At 42.1% G+C, this 19,891-nt stretch overlaps 2 protein-coding genes across 4 annotated transcripts in view; one reads left to right on the forward strand and one right to left on the reverse strand.

The window, feature by feature from the left end:
• The window catches only part of CPAMD8 (C3 and PZP like alpha-2-macroglobulin domain containing 8), a 1,947,746-nt gene that overhangs the window by 1,118,768 nt on the left and 809,087 nt on the right, over positions 1-19,891 (reverse strand). For both annotated transcript variants that reach the window (XM_069649211.1, XM_069649210.1), the window contains exon 21: positions 3,649-3,802. In XM_069649211.1, the coding sequence (XP_069505312.1) occupies positions 3,649-3,802 (154 nt within the window). The remainder of the gene's footprint in view (positions 1-3,648; positions 3,803-19,891) is intronic.
• LOC138571718 (uncharacterized) overlaps positions 1-19,891 on the forward strand; it is a 662,275-nt gene that overhangs the window by 439,732 nt on the left and 202,652 nt on the right. The window lies entirely within an intron of this gene.

Here is a 19,891-nt window from a genome sequence, read left to right on the forward strand (position 1 = left end):
TCAGCTTTCCTCCACGTCGAGACCTCCTCTTCCTCTGGATGACACACTGACTTGCACCCGCTGCCAGGAACAACTGCCCCCGCTGGAGCGTTCTTCCCACTTTCAGGTACTGTGTCCAGCCTGGCTTCCCTTGCGACAGATCGTTCGGGGTGACAGTAAATCCTCGACTTTCTAATCTGGGTTAGCCTGGGACCTGTTAACTAACTTTTCCTGACTTGATCTCAATCTTTTGTGAACTTTCTACAAAGACTCTTTGGGCATAACCCCACTGTGTGATCCTGGACACATTTCGCTTGCTCTCTCTAAGAGTGGGCTGGCATTTGAACTTCCTTGCTCTCCAGTAGACTTTGCCTAACCTGCCTCACTGTGGTTCTTTGAAAAGTATTGAAATTTGTGTGCTTTCATAACTCTGCCTTTTTCCCTCCCTTTTTAATAACTTCTTAGAGTGCATCTTATGTTAAGCACTCACCTCTGCCTGAAAATAAGTGGTGTTTCTCATTAAGACTTGTCTAATAATTAATTAGGGTTGTATATATATGATAGTGACTTTCTGTTGAATTTACTTACCTCTTTGTGCTAGTGTAATTTACAAGTGTGTCTTTAAATAAATAATTATATACCTTTACACCAAAGCTCTGGTCAGTGTTTGCTTGTGCTACTGTATCTCTGTTGCTATTGTGTATATACTGCCTAACTCATCTTGAGAGAAGTCTGACTGCTCAGCCACAGCTACCAGGTAAATCTGGGTGGTACAGACTGCTACCAATTGGGTTTACTGCCAACCACCTGTAGTCCTAAATCTTTTGCAGTGGTCCCCAAGGGAACTGCACAGGTTTCTGCCTAACAGCGTGTGTCAGTTGAGGCTTTCACTGCCACCTTCTCCCCCCCCCCCCTCCTCTGGCTGAATCACACCCTGACACAAACCTTTCCCTTCTCTACTCTTCTATTTCTGATACTCGTGATGCTCTTGCCCCTGTCATGAGGATCCGCTTGAAGTCCAAAGCCAAGTGTAATTCCTGGTATGACTCTGACCTAGCTACACTTAAACATAGGTGTAGGGTGGCTGAGAGGAAATGAAGGACTTCCAGCTCATCCTCTGACAAACTGACCTGTTGCCTGCTCCAAAGACAATACCGACTCTCTGTCCTCACCAAGAAGAGAGTCCACATTCAAGCCTGTGTCTCTGCGGCATCTAACAACTCGGCTGAACTCTTCAAAATCTGCAAGGAGCTTGCCAACCCTGCTGCAGTCTCTTACCCTCCCCTTACCTCCCAAGATCTTTGCTATGGCCTTTCCTCTCACTTTATCTAAAAAACCAAGGACATCTTGTCCTCCCTCTCTTCCCCTCCCCCTCCTATTCCCCCTCAGTCGGCGCTTGCTAACCCTCCTTTAACCACCCTCCCTCCTTCTCTTACTTTCCTCTTTTCTCACCTTATGAGGTCGCTAGACAAGTCCGATCTATGAAAGCCTCGTCAAAATAGGTTCATCCCTGCTCCTCTAAAACCATCAAGGACCCCATTGACACCCTCGCTCCGTCCCTTGCTGATTTCTGCAACCATTCCTTTGCCTCAGGATCCTTCCCCTCCCCGCTGAAACACTCCATTCTGCATCCTTTCCTCAAGAAACCCACAGCTGATCCTTCCTGTCCGGCTAACTATCGCCCAATCTCCATTACTCCCTTTCTGGGAAAACTCCTTGAGAAGCTGGCCATCTCTCAGCCTAACCTTCATTCTGATTCAGTTTGCTGTCTCCATCCACCAGTCTGGTTTCAGAGCAGCCAGAAGCACGGAAACTGCTCTCCTGAACATCCGCGAAGATCTGCTCTCCAACCTTGACTCTAACATTCCCTCTGTCCTCATCCTACTCGATCTCTCTTCTGCCTTTGACACAGTCAACCATACCATCCAGTTAAACCGTCTCTGTGAGAACCTGGGTATCACTGATCAGGCTCAGGTCCAACTGGGGTCCATCCTGTCCTCCATCTTCCTCTCTACCTGTGGTGTTCCCCAGGGTTCTAACCTCTCACCCTGGCTTTTCAACCAATACCTGGCAACTCTCGCCCACTGCATTCTATGCTCAAATTTCCAGTGCTACGCTGACAACACTCAACTCATTTTCAGGCTGCCCTCAGCCACCTCCTCTCCCTCTCTCATATCTGATTGCCTAACTGCCATTCAAGTTTGGTGTGCCGCAAATGATCTTTGTCTGAATGCCAGCAAGACAGTGATCCTCCTCATCGGCACACCTTCTCCATCCTTTCCCATCTCTCTCTGGCCGGCCTCGCTTGGCCCTCCTCCTATCCCCACCTGTGAGGCTAAGAACCTCAGGGTCATCTTTGACTTCACACTTTCTTTCTCCGCCCACATCTCTGAGGTCTCTAAAAAGTCAAACTACCTTCTTCCCCCAGAAGCTCACTGTCTCCCAAGCTCTAGTTCTCTCTAGGTTGGACTATTGCAACAGCCTCTTTCTAAATCTACCTGCCTCTACTCTCCGCCCTCTGCAACTAATCCTGAACAGGACTGCGAGACTTGTTCTTGTTCCCCATCCCTGGGATCGTATCTCTCCAGCTCTGAAATCTCACCATTGGCTCCCAGTGGATGCAAGGATTACATTTAAAACCCTATGCATTGTCCACACGGATTTCTGGTGCCTGTGTCCAAAATACCTTCAGCTATCCCTCCGCAAATACCTCCCCTCTTCGCTACTCTACCTCTAACTCCCTCAGGGTCAGTTGTTTTTCAAAGAAACTAGCTGGGGTAGATCTTTGTCCTCGATGGGGGCCTCCCTCTGGAACAGCCTCCCTGCCACTCTGAAACTTGAGGAGAACCATCTCCGGTTCCAGAAACACCTCAGGACCTTTCTCTTTGCATCTGCCTTTGCTTCCTCCCCCCTCCCTTGCTGATCTGCTCTATCTTGGCACTATGCACCTGGCCACCCTCCTGTCCCCTGGGCCCAGGTACATGTCCACCATGCCACCCTTTCTGCACTGCCTCCCAGCCTCCCTTGCACTGGGGACTGTATCTGTACCCATACAGTCCCCCACCCCCCTTTTTCTTCTTTCATGCACTTATCAGACTTTCCCAGTTCTGCTGTTGTAAGCACAGCACTTGCCACGTGTTGGCTGCACGACCCCTTTTTATATGATGTGTTTTTATTATTATTTATCTGTCTCTCCGCTGCTCCGCACTTTCCACTCTCCCCCTTCCATGCACTTTTCCCCTTTCCCATCCCATGCACTTGCACGTTCTCAATGTCACTGGGCCTAGTAAGATTGTTGTTTTTGTTTCTCCTCTGTTTCCCCTGCCTTGCCTTGTCGCGCTCTGAAACATTTGTGTACGAGCGCGATACAAATAAAATATCATATCATATCATAGAAGGAAAACCCGATTGTGCTGAGAGAATGCCCATATAAGTCCAGCGTATCCCACTTCAAATAGTAATGCATTAGATGCATCGCTACATGCTCATCAGGCACAACACCAGCTTGCATTCTCTGACATAGATGACACCTCACACGTGCATTCAGACTCACAACTGCCAAAACTCAAAGCCATGGGTACATCTGCGCAGGGGAAAAGTCCATGGTACAATGAGAGATGAGCAATGCCAAATGAACTCAGTAAATATGACAGTACCATAGCATATTACCTGTGATGCTGCTTTGTCCTAGTTGACCAAAGGACAAGACTAAGGACATGGGTTTTGATTCATTTGGTGCCACACACATCTTTCTTGTCAAGTAGTGCTTGCCTGGATATCCCACAAATTTGATGCCTGTAGGAACTGAAATCTTGACATGAACCTGGCAGAACAAAAAAAAACACTCTTGATCATGCAACCATGTTTTCTTCTACATAAAATACACCTACATATAACATGAGATCAAAATAAGATCCCATTTCTTTTTACCAAAACATAACAGTCTCCATTCAAAGTACGTTACCTTCAGAAAAGTGATTCTAAAACTGTTATGCAAGTGAAACCACTGCTTGTAAATGAGGTTATTAAACATAATAAACTATCATCTACAAGAACTATATATGTTTCAAAATATTGATGTTAGTCTGTTAACTGTACATTTTTTGAAAATTAACCATCGTTTGTCAGGCTGATCCCATAGTGTGATTTGTGGTGGCAAAGTCATTCATGTGTTAGGCTTGTGCCTCAAGACCCCTTCTAGAGGGGGAGGGGACAATCAGTCATCAATTGGGCCTGATTAAAGGAGGGGTTTACTCAATATTATTTATAGGTGTAAACTGTACCTACACCTAAAAAACGTTTTAAAAAATGTGTTACAATTAATTTTGCCAATGGACAATGAGCAACTTTATGTGTTCCAATCCCCTGTTAGAAGCTCATTTAAAAAAACATAATGTGAGGTACCAAATAAAGTAAACAGCCCTGTGGCCAGGGCTTGAAATCAGGTTGTGTGGCTGTTAGGGGAACACTGAAACACAAGAACACACAGGTTCCTTGCCAAAGAGCTCAGTGGTAAAGCTTTATTATGACTGGTGTGAAAGACCCACCCCAGTCTTCTGAAAGTTATAACAATGCCCTGTTTATTTAGAGTTAAATTCTTAAGACACGAAACACATGTCCTGTTTAGATAAATGTGAGTCGAAATTCAGCTATACATGACATAGGGCCTCATTACGAGTTTGGAGGCAGCCATGGAGCTATTAGCTCCATGGCTGCCTCCAAACCGGGCTCCTTTTCCGGGTTCCTGCAATGGGGACTTACCGGGTCATTCCGACATAGGAGGACCCGGTAAGTCCTCCTTGCAGGAACCATTCCCCATTACCATTTGAGCCCCCATCGGGCTTAATGGGAATGGGCATGGAGGTAACAAAGGGCACATTATAAGTGTCCCGTTGTTTCCTCCCTCTTCCCCTCGCGGGACCCGGAGAGGACGCCATAATCAGCCCTGATGGAATGAAGGGGGCCGGTTCGGTACCGGCCCCCTTCATCCCATCAGCGCTTGCCTCGTAATGAGGCCCATAGTGTCCATGCCTTCAGAGTTGAATTGTAAACAAACTTTCAACTGCTCTGTATAGCTCAATTTCTACTCAGATTCGGCTATACAGGACATGTTTGCTGTGTCTTAAAGACACACAGGTTTGTTGTAACTTTCGACTGGGGTGTCCTTATAATTCAATTCAATTGTTTCTTCAGAATTACATGCATTGACAGAAGAAAACAAACACAAGCTCCCTCTAGCTAATGATTGCCTACAAGCACCCTGGAGGGGGGTGATCTTTGATTATTGCCACCAGGGCATTGAATCATACAAACTCCTGTAAAATAGAAGCTATTTGTCCATTGGGAAATTAATTGTAACATAATTTTAAATGTCTGTTTAGATGTTGGAACATTTTATACCCATAATACAAAAAATTGAATGCACCCCTCCTATAATTTTCTAAATATTGATAGTTATTTCTATCGCGCTCGTACGCAAGTGTTTCAGAGCGCGATAAATACTATTATCCAACATGTAACTCACTGAGGGCCTCATTAAGAGTTTGGTGGTAGCCCTTAAATGCAGCGGTAGTGCTTTTTTTTTTTTTTTTTTTATTTATTGATTTGGTTGAATTTAATCAACCTTTCAAACAAAAAAGAAAGAAGTACAAAAATACAACATTTAACATAAATTCCACCGATCATTATATAGAAAAAACACCATTTGGTCAGTGCTCAAAAAAAAAAAAAAAAAAATCTTAAAAGGCAACATTTTGTATGCATTATTCACCACTTAAAAGGTTCTGAGAAAGCTATAATTTGCAACATTTAATTAAAGTCTCAATTAAATTAATTGTCTAGTTTAAGACTGATGAGAAAATTAACAGCTGCTATTTGGATTGCAATGTTGTTTGTGCTCAACAGGACCGGCCAGCATTCATCCTGTGAAACATTACCCAAATATTGACAATGTCTGGCAAAAGCAATTTGTCTGTTAGCACTCAGAGGTACGCATTCTGTAAATAAGTGAGCCAGAGTTTCACCTTGCGAAGAGGCTTGACAAAATCTACAGATATTTTGTTCTTTACTAATTAATCTACGTTTAGCTTTAACTTCCATAGTGGCCCATAGATTAAAGCGAAGACGCATAATTCCTGCTCTATATTTTAGAGCAGGAGAGCGTACTAAGTACGCTGGAAGAGTTTTAAGTTTTTTTGGAGGAAAGCGGGCAGGATCACTGGAACGATACATAGTAGTTAAGTCACATGTATTGATCCAGTCTGTTTGGTGGATTTTGAATTTAGCTTTAACAGGGTTCAACAGCAACAAATCAAGTGGAACGTCTGCCTTTATCATTATTTGATATACTCGTGTTAGCCACTCTGCAATATATCTAGATTTTTTTACCGCAAATACAAGGCGAGAAAGCGTGTTTAGTAATACGTTTTCATTGGACGACACCAGACATTTCCCAAAAAGTGAGCATATTCGCCAGTTGTAATGGGCTTCAAGAGAGGTTAGACCAAGCTCGTATCTCATCCATGATATGGGGACACATTGAGGGAGATGCAGAATTGCACGCCAGTATTTAGCTTCCCATAGATCAAATTTAAAAGTAGAATCTACTGGAAGAGTTTCTAGGCCATATAGTAATGTGGGGACAACTTTCTTAGTCCAATAGTGCCAAGCCGGAAGAATAGAGAATTTACCATATCTATACATGATAACACGAGCTTGGGAGATGGATGCAAGTAACTTGGTCTCAATCCTCTCTATCTGCCCATTTGCTTTTAACAGCCCTTCAAAAATCAGCGGTAGTGCTGTTACCGCCGCAATTAAGGGTCCGCCAAATCATGGATTCGGCTGATTTCCCCCCAGCTCTGAGCTGGGGGGGAATCCGCTGAGAATTTGCCGATTTTCGGCGCGTTTACCACCGGCGGGAAATCCGCCGGCGGTAAAAGCACAGAATTTTCCAACTGAGTCCAACGGGGAATGGGGAATTCCCGAATGGGCTCAATGGGGAATGGGCAATATCTGTTCCGCCAAACCCGTGATCCGGCGCTAATAGCGCCGGAGGGTTTGGCGGTAGGGCTAATAACACCAGCGCTATTAGCGCCGGCGTTATCGCCCACCTCGTGATGAGGCCCCGACTATCCTATTCCAAGCTTAAATATAGGTGGACATGTTGGGCATCAGGCTCAGTCGAGATGGACACACAATTTTGCAAATCCTGGGAAAAACCCAGAGCCCTGACGCAGAACATTAATCCCTCCAAGGAGGATTGCAAACGAGCGCAACACGCATTCGTGGACAAACTTCTGCTTGCCCAGAATAAGATTAGGAAGGAACTCGCTGGGCTGGAAACAGTCACAATCAGATTTTTTTTTAGAGAAGAACATCAAAGTAGACTAGGTGAAAGGTTTATCCCTGGTCAAAGGACATCTAATCAGGGTATGTCCTCCAGTGGTTTTAGTTTCAAGGAGACAACTGGGATGGGAATTAAAGAAATTCTGAAAAATATGCATCCAATTAATTGTCCGGGAGACCTACTATCCTCAAAAACTATTTTTGAACATCAGTGTATTTTTATCCCGTTTCTTTGTAGATTTGTCAATGCTTCCTTTAAGTATAGTACCACCCCGCAACTTATAAAAGATGCGGCTATTACTCCACCGGTGAAAAAACAAGGGCTTGATCCAATGGACACTACAAATCTGTGGCTGATTACGAATACCCTGTTCCTTCTCAAACTAGTGGTCAAGTTTGCGGCTTCACATCATCAGACACATATGGAAGTGGCAGGAATCTTTCATAGGAAGCAGTGAGGTTTTAGATGCGCTCACGGCACGGAGAGTGCCTTGGTCGATCTTCAAACACAAATGCTGGAAACCTTGGAAAGAAGTGGACTAGGGCTGCTGACCCTTTTAGATCTTTCAGCAGCCTTTGATATCTCAGACCATCAGATATTATTGGACAGGCTGAGAATGACAGGGGGCTCTCTGAAGAGGCAATAACCTGGGTGAGATTGTTTTTGGAAGGGCACAGATCAAAGGTGTATTGGGGAGACAATACATCTGAGGCAACGGTATTGACGTGTGGAGTCCTGTAGGGGGCCTGCCTCTCGCCCCTGCTTTTTAATATATATATATCCAGCCATTGTGCCAAGAGTTAGAGAGATTAGGATTATTTTTCTCCAACTATGCTGACGACTTTCAGCTCACAAAGGAATTGAGTGAAAACTTTACAGAGGACCAGGAGAAGCTAAAAAACACACCAGGAAGTTAAGAACTGGATGTACACAAACTGGTTATGTTTGAATGCAGCTAAAACCAAGCTAATGATTTATGGCTCGAGACAAGCAAGGAAAAATCTGAGCCAGGCCTATGAAATCTTCTTGATAGAAGAGAATCAGATAACAGTTGCGACTAAGGTCAAGACTCTGGGTGCCTTCATGGAGGCAAACCTCAATGCGGATGCACATGTTCAACTGATCGTGAAAAATACCAACCATTATCTTAGAATTTTAAGATTGATTAGACCAATGATCTCGAAGGAGAACTGTGCCAAGTTGGCGAGGGCTGCTATTCTCTCACGGTTGGACTACTGCAACTCCCTTTTAGGGGCAGCGAGCAAAAAGTCTATCCGAATTCTTCAAAGATCACAGAATGCAGCTGTACGCATTGTGCACCAACTACCACAAAAAGATCCAGTATCTGTAGCCAGGAAAAAGCTACACTGGCTACCGGTGGCAGCAAAAGTTGCCTTTAAGATACTGATGCTTGCTCACAAGTGTATCTTAGGGACGGCTCCCTTATATCTCAGAGAGAGGTTGGTATTATACCAACCTATGAGAAAACAACGATCCACAAAAGCATTCCTTCTGAAAGTTGACAGCGTAAAAAGAGCCCAGGGAAGAGGCAGCTCTTTCCTGGTTTTAGCAGCCCAAGCATGGAATGAACTGCCAGAATCCATGCGAAAAGAAGATAGCCACACTGTTTTTAGGAAACGTCTGAAAACTAGGTTATTTGAGTAATGTTCTGGAATTTTTGAAGGTCTCCCTATTCCTTCTGTAATGATCAGCGCCTGGACGCCCTCTGGCTTTGGCGCCATATTTATTTATTTAATTTTTAAAATTTAAAAATGGTTTGGTTTGAATTCAAACCTCTCATCTTAGTGCCCTCTCCTCTGGTTGCTAATCAACTGAGCTACGCTGAATGTTTCATCTCATGGGGTTGGCTCTCCTTTGTCCTCTGAGATTTGCTTTGGTTTTAGTTTCTTTAGCTGATTGTTTCTTTAACCTGTTTGTCTTAAATTCATTATGTTGTTCCAGAACGATATTAAGGCAAAGATCAGTTGTTTTTCGTTTCCTGCTATCATCGGTGCCCAACGGTCTTCTGGGTTGAGGATCTTTGTCGTTTTCATGAACCATTCTGTGGATAGTTGCCTTTTTTCATCAAGAGCAGGGCAAATCATGATTATGTGATGTAGGGTCTCTGTTGTTTTTTTGTCTTTGCAAAATTGACAATATTCTTCTGCTTTGGGATTTGCTTCCTCGCTGCCATTATTTCTCGTGTTGGGAGGATATTTAGGCGCAGTGTCATGAATGCGTCTCTTATTTTTGAGGAGGGGAACATTGTCAGGTACGCCGGTAATTAATAAATTCTTCTGGAATCAAGTGCGCAATGCATATGGTGTTGATACTTGACTTTGAGCCTCATTACACGGTAGGCAGTAAGGGTTTACCGGTACCAGTATTTTACCGGTACCGGTAAACCCTTACCGCCTTACTACGAGGTCCCTTTGCGGGTTGGTACATTAACGGCTGCTTTTAGCAGGTGTTAAAAAACAAACCTGCAAAGGGACCGGGGTGCTAATTATGGTACCGCAATTTGGGGAAGGGCAATGGAGGAAGGAGGAATTACTGCCTTCCCAACCTTGGAATAGGGCGGTAATTTCCCTTTCCTCCAAGGCGGTACCGGTAAATTACTGGCATGAACCATAATAGCGCCATGGTTTACCGCCTACCGTGTAATGAGGCCCTTTGTCTTGTGTCGTTTTCATCCAGTCATTCTCCTTGATTTTGATCTTTGCTTTTTGGGGTCTTTCTAACAGCATTTCCAGGGATGTGTCTTGTTCTATTCTTTTGTCTTCTATCGCTCTTTTCCATATTGCAAGGGTGTGTTCTGCTTTGTTGTTTTTGTTGGATCTGAGTATTTCGAGTGGTGGTGCATAGCTTTGACTCATGATTTTCCTGTATAGGTTGTTTCTATGGAGTTGTTTCCATAGTACGATGGATTCAAGTCATTGTAAGGCAAGTTCTGCTCGTATGCGTGATGCAGGCAGGGACATTGGTAGGTTTAACACTTTGTTCCAAAATGTTCCCTCTAATTGAGTCCAGATGGATTTGTCTATGTTTATCATCACCTCTGCTCCATAGGTTAGCACTGCTGTTACTTTTTGCTTGTAGAAGGTAACTACTGGAGTTAAGGAGAATTTTCCATATCTTCTGTGTATTGTTTTAGCCTGTCTCGCAAGTGATGCAGTCTTGTCTTTGAGTAACTGCGTCCATTCTTCTTCAGTCGGGGATTGTGATATCCATACTCCGAGATATTTTATTGTCTTTACTTGCTCCACTCTGTCTTTTCCTATGTGGAAGGAGGACTTTTTTCAGTTTTTCCTTTTTTCTTTCTTTAATGTCATGATTTTCGTTTTCTGTGTGTTGATTTGTAGCTGGTTCTTTCCCATGTATGCTTCTAGATTTTTCAGCGCTATCTGCAGTTCTCTGGGTGTTTTTGCCAGCAGCACTATGTCGTCAGCATATAGAATGCATGGTATTGCTGTATTATATATTTTTGGGGGATTCATTTGTGGTATGTAGATGTTTTCTTCAAGATCTGCCATATAAAGGTGAAAAAGCGTGGCGGCCAGCGGGCATCCTTGTTTCAGGCCGTTCCAAGTTCTGATGTGTTCAGTCAGAGTGCCTTCCTTCGATAGTCTGACTCTTATGCTGTTATTTTTATATAAGTAAGAGTTTGATGGGTTCAATGATGTTGTTTGGGCACTTCCACGTATTCAGCTTTTCCCATAGGGTATCTCTGTTCACGGAGTCGAAGGCCAGTCTTAAGTCTACAAATGCAGCATAAATTTGTGATTTCGTTCTTCTGGCTTTGTGTTTCAGTATTTAGCAGTAGTAGGTTGATATTAGTGCCAATCGTTTTTACGAACACCGTTTGTCTAGTTGCGTATTTTTTTTCTTTTGTTGCCCATCTGTTCAAATTCTCTAGTAGGAGTTTGGCGAAGATTTTCCCCAGTGGATCGAGCAATGCTAGCGGTCGGTAATTTTGTGGGTCTTTTGTGGAGCCATGTTTGAATATCGGTATTATCGTCGCTTGCCTCCATGTTTTAGGGATTTATTTGGTTCTCTGGATCATTTCGAATATGCTCTTGCATATTGCTCCCCATGCTTCTGGGTTTTGTTTCAATATCATATTTGATAGACCATCCGGGCCTGGTGCTCTGGATATGTTTAGGGATCTGATTGCTTTTTGTATGTCTTCAAAGTCCCATTCCCATAGCCATGTTCTGTGTTTCGTGTCTTGGATTTTTCTTTTCATGGTTTTTCTGTTTCCATATATCTCTGTAAAGTATGTTGTCCAACCTGCCTCGGGTACATCAGCAATGAGTATTTTGTATTTGGGTTTGGCCATGTAGCAACGTCCATAGTTGTCTTGTATTTCTTTTGTTTATGGTTTGGAGCATCTTCTCAGCGTCATCTTGCATTATTATGGCTCTGTTGTTGTTTATCCAGTTTCTATATTCCTGTTTCGCTGCTTTTAGTTGTTTTGTTTTCTCATTTGTATTTTGCTTAAGTATCGCTTTTATTTTGGTTGTCAGTTCCTTTTTTTTTGGTTCTTATTTTCTCATTGAAGGAATGGGCGTGATTTTTTATCGCTTTTTTTTCGTTAAAGGGTCTATTCTGGGAATTGTAGGGTAAGAGTAACCATTTGTAGTTGATCTTTTCATTGTCTGCTAATGTTGAGTTGCTCATTATGTTCGGAAGTTCTTCTATCGTTTTTTGACCAATTCTTAGTCTGTTTCTTCCGTTGTTTATCTCCAAATCTGTTGATTCCATTCTAACGTTAATTGATTTCACTGTGTTCCAAGTTCTTCTCATTATGAAGTGGTCGCTGGTTTTTGTTTTGATGTTTTGTGTTTCGCTGAGGTCATTATATATACCTTTGGACAAGTATATGTAGTCGATTGTTGCTATGGAGTTCCATCTTGCCCAGGTTTCCATCTTTCTTCCTGTTATTGTGTCTATTGTGTCTGACCTACTCAGGTTCCGGCATGTTGTTTCTTTATTCCATTTCTTAGCTCTGGTCGACTGGAAGTTTTTTTCTAATTCTTTCCCTTCTTTGTCGAATATGTGAATGTTTAAATCTCTGCATATTATACATTCCGAGATATTCTGTGCCTCTTTGGCGTTGTCTAGAGTCGAGAATACTGCATCTATGAATTTCTCATCTGATCTGCTTACTGGGTTCCAGTAAAGGTTCATTAGGCACCATGTTTTCTCTTCCCTGTGGTGTCTATTTGTTGGTTCTTTCGCCGGTTTTTCTGTTTTGCATTTAAGTATCGTTATTTGGATCCACAGATTTATGTTTGCAAATTCTATGAGGTGGAGATTCCTCCCGTTTTTAATTAGCGTTATGAGACCGGATGATGGGCGGCCCTTTTTCTTCTGGATTGCTGGGTTCATTATTACTGTATATCCATCGCTTATTGGTTGTTCTGTTATGCAAGTTTCCTGGAGACAAATTATGTCGGCCAATGGTAGCTTTGTATTTTTTGCGTGGAATAGGTGACTATGACCCCGGGTGTTCCATGAGCATAACGTGGTGGTGTTCGTGTTTCTTTCTTTTAATTGTTATCTTCTTTGACTATAGCTTTCTTCATTTTCCCATGTAGTGTTATCTTGATGTCTCCATATTCCGTATTTCCGGTAGAGCTCATGCCGGGTTTGAAAGTCTTTGTAATCGTTTTCCTTTTCTTTATTCTGGTCTCTTGGATATTCTTGAGCAGGTGTTTTGCTCTGAGAGTCTGTCTGTTTGGTGTATATATTTTCATTGGTGTCGGATTCTCTTCTAGTCCAGTGTGCAAGATGTTTTTATTCCTCCATGTTAAACGTTTCTTCGATCAGAGATACTTCAAATCCCAGCTGCATAAAGGTTGATTTGTTCTCTATCATTTTGTTCATAACTTTTTCTTCTGTAAATGTGATCTTCACTTGGTCAGTTGTTATTTCGTTGCAGAATTCTACAGTATGCATATCTTTTGTTGTTATTTACTGCATTCTTGGGATTGCTTGAATTAGTCTGAGCACGTTGGTACGGTTCATTATGAGGTTGTCGCTTTCACTCGTTGTTTTTGCTTTATTTTCTTTTCTTTTTTCTTTGTTTGTTTGCTATGTGGGTGGATGAAGATTGGTAGTTTTATTGCATTTGTCATGTGGCTGTTCCTTGTGTCAGTCTTGTCTTTGTTGTTTTCGTCATTCTCTGCAGGTGGGGGTTTGTCATTCGAGTCTGTGATTGACTCTTCATCGTCTTCCCTATCCGCTTTGGATATCTCATCGAGGCTAATTTCATAAATGGAGTTTTCCTGAGTTTTATTTTCTTCAGGTTGCTCCTCTTCTTATTCGTCTATTATGATCATGGAGCCTTCTGTAATTTCAATTTGCGCTTCTTCTGATTGGTCGATCAATTCTTCTGTATATGTTGATAAGTTGATTAGCTCTTCTATTTCTGCGTCTTTGCCGTTGCAATCAGTTGTTCGCGCGTTTTCTTTTAGTGTGTTGTTTTCTGAATTTTTCCACTGTGGTGTTTTATTGTTGTCCTGTTTTTTGTTGTTCTCTTTTAGCTTGGGATTCTTTGGCGGCTTCGTCAGATTTCGTAGGAAGGCGCGGGAGCCTCTGTTTTTTTTTCGTCAGGGTTATTCCGTTTTTGTCCAGCTCTTTATTCAAAGCACAAGGACTTTTCGGAACGGGACTCGCTTCACAGGGATTTAACCCATGAACTCTAAACCGAAACCATGTAATATGAACATTGAAACAATATTAATAGAATCAGCCCTGATTTGAAAAAGACGCTGGAGACGTCGAAACATGTGTAATCACAAAGGGCGTTTCAGAAACTGTGTATAATTAAAAGCCAAATGTCTAACATTGGAGAAAAAGTGTTCCCTGCCTGATTTTTCTCTTTGACAACAAGGGCGCATGACTAAATTCTAAGGAACTAAGTCTTGTTTATACATAAGTCAAACGGAGGATAGGAGCCAAGGGAACTCCGTAGGTACACATGTCATGAGACCGAGACTGGACTGTTAGTAATTACTAAGGGCGCTGAGGTCCACTTGGAAGGAAACCCAACTTAACAGGCTCCTCTCGTAAATTACTTTATTCAAAGCAGTCTTGTTTCCTTTGGAGAAGATCTCATAAGTTTCTGTATTTTTTAATCTTTGTCTCGCTTTCCCATCTTCTTTTGGCTCCGGAGTTTCTTCTATCTCTCTTGGGATTGGGCAGTTCATGTTTGTTGCTGGATTAGGCACTTTGCTTAGATCAATCAAGTTTGTTTCGTTATCAGTTGGCGAGGTGTTTCCATCTGGTCTTTCCGCAGTTTTTGTAAGTTCATTCTTATCAATCTTTTCCTGCTGTCGGGCAGCTCCAGTTGGTCTTTTATTGTTTGTTATGGGTGTTTGCCGTAGTTTTTCTTTGTTCATTGTTGTCATCATTGTGATTAGTGCATGTGTCAAATCCGTTTTCTCAGCTCTGTCGCTGCGTGCAATATCGGAAAATCTTGTTTGCCATGTGTGGCTGATTTGGGCTTCCCTTTCCAGCCTTTCAAGTATTTTGTTCATGCATTGTTCTAGGTAGCTTTGTTTTGAGTGGATTAATGCAGTAATTTCTCACCCCTGTAAATTGCATCAACCTGGCTAGAGCCTTGATCCTAACAAAACTAGATTACTGTAACATCCTCTTCCTAGGAACTTCCAAAACCAACATAAACAAAATCCAACTATTGCAGAATAAAGCCCTTAGAGCGGCTTTAGGGATAAAGAAATCAGAACATATATCCAACACTAGAAGAGAAAATCACTGGCTGCCTATTGAAGCAAGGATCATATTCAAAACCCTTAGCATTGTCTACAAATGTAGCACCAACAAAGCGCCCAGCTATCTCAACAACTCCATCAAAAAAAAAATGGCATGCAGGTCGCTGAGATCTAATAATCTGGCCCTCTTAGAAGTTCCTCCATACAAATATAGCAAAGCAGGAGGAAGTAGTTTCAAAGTTCTAGCCCCTTCGCACTGGAACCCTACCTCTGAGCATCAAAAATGAGGAATCATTACGAAAATTCAAAAAAGCTCTGAAAACCTGGTTATTCAATAAATATTAACCGCCCAAGCCCTACCCTCCCATGACCAACTACACTGCTCAGGGCAACCGCAGTGCTGCAAACAGGTCCGGAACATAAGGGTAAGGACTATCTCACCAATTGGAATCTGATATATGACCACATATTCTCTTGTAACGTTTGTATAAAAAATGTATTATTGCTTTGTAACTGTAACATTGTTTAACAATTGACTACCTTCTGTATCTTTCGCTGTGATACCCCAGGGTCTGGGCGAGTAACAAATGTAATAAATAAATAAATAAAGGGTTGTTTGGCCTTTTATTGATTCTATTAGGGATTCTTGTAGCTTCATATATGGCAGCAGAGATTGTGTTGTCATTGTTATTAGCATGTTCTGCAGATCTAGCATTGACGTTGGTATAGACGCTAGCTCATGTTCTTCAAGAGTATTACAGCTGGATTTGTTATTTGATGGCTCTTTATGTGTGAGTGGGTTTTCTTTGGGAGCTATATGTTGTTCATTTGCTTGTTGTGGGGGGCTACCGTTGTATTTGTTCTTTTGTTTATTCGTTGTTTGCCCCGTAACTGTTCTTGGATTTCTGAAAGTAGTGCTTGTTTTGTTTTTTGTTGGTGGTGGGGATGTTCTCCCAAATATCTCTCTCCTTTTTTCGTGGTTCCTCATAAGGTTTTCAATTTCAGTTATATCGAGTGACAATCTAGCATCTTTGTGATTTGTCTGTTCATTTTTCTTCGTCTCAAGTTGTTGTGAGTGTCTCCGGCTATCATATAGCGTTTGCCATTTCTTTTGTGCTTTTGAAGCCTTTTCTCGCTGGGTTAGGATCTTCTCCAATTCTTCGGTTTCTTCATGCGTCGCTGTATTAATTGTCTCTTTTTCTTTTTCATTTTTTTCTTCATCATTCTTCTTTTGCGTGTTTTCCTCTATCACTGATTTTATTTGCTTTTGGGTATCTTCTCTTGATGCATCCATTTTCCCTGGGTTTAGATCATCAGTGATTCCTGTTTTTTTTTGGTTGCTTTGGGGTGCTTTGTATCTGTGGCTTGTACACTGATTCTGCGGGTGTGAAATAGGGCTCGATTGTCTGTTGGAGTGGAGCTTTTATCTCATTTTTCTCTTTTTTTCCTGTTTTGTCCGCATTTTTGGGAAAGTTTGTGTCTGTTTCATTTGCCTTGCCTTCTGTTTTTTTCATTTAACATTCCTCTTCGTTGGTATAGTTTCCTGAGTGTTCATTTGGCTTTTTCCCCGTTTGGTTTCTTAGGCGCGTGTTGTTCGTCTGGGATTTCCATTGTCTTCTTTCTCAGCGTCATGCGTGGGGGAGTTATCTCTGTGTTCTTGCTCCTCTTTGTTGTGCGTGTCATGGGGTTTTTGTAAGGTTGTCGAGTCCTTAAGGGATTAGTTTGCCCCTATTTCGTTCATTGTGGTCTGATTGGTGCGGCTGTTGTAGTGTCTCTTACTTAGATCTTAACTGCACTCTAGATTAGTTTTGAGGCGTCTTTTTTGCTCGCTGTTGACCTCCTACAGCTTTCAGATTGCTTTGTTGGGAGGGTTTATTTGCGTATTACGTGTGTTCTTTGTTTCTTAGGGGCGGGTTGGGAGCAGTGAGCTGGGTTTTCAATTTTGGCAAATGGATTCTGATGCCGTGTGATCATTTCAGGGGGCGCAGAGGTGGATCAAAGGCGAGTGGCCCGCAGTCTCCACTTTTTGCTTTTTGGTTTCAGTTCCTTTGTTTGGATCTGTAGGGTTCCAACTATCAGGGTGCGATTCAGTGGTTTCACTTCCTCGCAATTGCGCCAAAGCCGCCAAACAGCCTAACAGCCTAACAGCCTAACAGCCTAACAGCCTAACAGCACCAGCCCTTCTGCCACCAGGGCTTACGCCGCAAGGGTGGTTCAGCCGGCAGTAAATGCAGATAGAAGGTCACATGATCTGTCACATGAGCGCGGTAATCTCCTCCTCCTCCAGGAAGCGAAATCACTTCAGCAAGAGCTCTGCACGGCTCGCAGTGCTGTGAGGGATACAAGTTCTGTGGGCAAAGTACTTGTTCTCCCAAACGAGCGGTCCTTCAAAGGTAAACACACACTTTGGCGCCATATAAATGGTTTAACATAACATAACAACTGGCTCTGCCTAAAACATATCGCTCTGCAGTAGGTTTGCCTTTGCCATGACTGACACTACCACATTCTTTCATGCCTCTCTGATAGCAGCTGAGCAGCGTTTCTTTCTCTTGCCTGCTTGCATATAGTTTGTAGTGCCCTATTTAAATCTTTCAGAATGTAAAGCAGACTGGTAACTTCTGAAGGCAATGGCTCTTTGTGAAGTAACCACAAATCAGAAACATAGACACAAACAAATAAGGAATGCCTTAATCTGGCCTGGTTGGTCATGATTTTCATTATTCCTATTCCTGAAGAAGTAATCTGAAGATTATGAATGCAGGCAGATAAATGGTTTTTAGCACAACAGGTCAATTGATACCTTAATTAGCCTAACAAAGTCTTTTATTTGTCACCTTTTGTGATCTTGAGACCACTTCATCAGGCGGAGATGAAATTACGTGTTTGAAAAATATTACAACTTAACCAACTTCCTGTGACAAGGCATAAATTAGTTTTCTGAAATTGATTAGAGGAATTTGCTAAGTAAAATATTATTGATTAGCAAACTAACCCATTTGATTAGCAATATTGTACTACCATATTTAAGGTCATCAGAAGTTATTTGTACCCAAGACATAAAATGAGCATCAATACAGCATTGCTGTGTTGTGCTGGATTGAAACTTTAGTCAGAGGAGTAAGGCCTTGCAATTTCTTTAAAATTCCAATAAACCTTCAGGTCAAGTAACCTAGTTTACTGACTCTACCTAAGACAAATGCACTCGACCCATGGCAATGGATGACAAAAAATGTAAATGTGTTTTCGGTAAAATGTGCATGCCAACACAAACCCACTTTGTCTGGAACACTGCTGTCACCCAGGGGCCTAACATGCACAGTGAATCTTTTATTTGACATTCACTGCAAACAAAGTAAATGTTACAAAAAAGTTTCAAACATCCCTTCATAATATCTACTTAACAATTTGAGTAGGCGAGTAGACTTTGCAAGCCTGTAAAATGTAAAAGTTAGCTGTATGATTGGACACAAATAAAGAGATGTGATAAAAAGGCTCTCAAAGCAATTTGGACAGCTATTTCCCATAGGTGGTAATATATATTGAAATCATAATCATAGAGCAAATCGACTTCAGGAGGCTAACTACAGTGTATGGTATTGCAGTAGATCTGTAGATATAGAGACTGTATGGAACTATTGATCACTGCTTTGCGTAAACATCTAGTTAGCTTTATGTATTCATTACGTAAGAGGAAAGAAAGTAAGAGACTAATCAGAGTAGATTGTGTGGCAGGCAGAGAAGTGGGCAAATTAGGTGGAATATTGCAGCTTGCTGCCATCTCACTTTCAGAGTAGCTGGTATAAGGCATAATGGTAATATGATAGAACATCAACGAGTATGGGATCAGGACATGGGTTGAGGAGCACGAGTTGCATAGAGGCATGCAACCAGCAGGTCACAGAACTAGATTTGCCATCAAAAGCATTTGGCTGTGTTATCATGTACATTTTCAAAAGTATTCACTTTTCTATGTGATGCAACAACCCAACAAAATGATATATATTTGAGTCTGAGATTTAGATACACTCACTTAAACTTTAATGTAAAGCATGTAAGCAATGCAGTGTTTTACAGTAACAAGACTGTAATTATGCATTATGTACAACTTACATTTTAGGAATAGAATTGCATGACTGTCTTTTGAAGAAAAAAAAAAGGTTAACACATACTGGTCTTTGCCAGACATAATATAGTTAGCTTAATAAAAGTATCATTGTCCATCGGGCCTTCTACGGTATTAGTGCTGAGTATTTGCAAGCCAAATGTGTGCATTACTCTCTTACTCGCCTCCTCCTCTCTCAATCAGCTCTCCTTATAGTTATCCCTCAGTTCAGGCGGGCCCAGTCAGGTGGGCGTGCCTTCTCCATTGTGGCTGCTATCGCCTGGAATAAACTCCCTCTTACGTTGGTACTGATGATCATCTTGGTTTCCGGCGTAAACTCAAAATGTTACTATTCTAACTCTTTTTTGTAGCTTCCTGCCTTCAGCCCCTGACGCCATGATGCCTTGCAGCATACGTGCGCTTAATAAGTTCCTATAACATAACATATCATCAGGATTACTTTCTGGTTTTCTATTATTTGAAAAGGAAAAAAAATCTTTGCCTAGCACTTCCACACAGAGTCGGTGTGGAGTACTGCTGCACTCTCACTCCATTAGCCCCTCTGAACCTGCAGTGAACAGTGGGTGGAGGGAGACAGAGGGCAAGAGAGAAATGCAGGGTGAGCTGTGCTTTCATTAAACAGGGTAACTTAAATAGCTAGCTTTGCTGCTAAATTTTTCCTTCAGCGAATTCCTTAATTTGACATCTTCTTTGATTGTT

This window comes from Ambystoma mexicanum, chromosome 1p (genome assembly GCF_040938575.1).
Source record: "Ambystoma mexicanum isolate Mex_15411 chromosome 1p, UKY_AmexF1_1, whole genome shotgun sequence".
In the NCBI taxonomy this organism is placed as follows: domain Eukaryota; kingdom Metazoa; phylum Chordata; class Amphibia; order Caudata; family Ambystomatidae; genus Ambystoma; species Ambystoma mexicanum.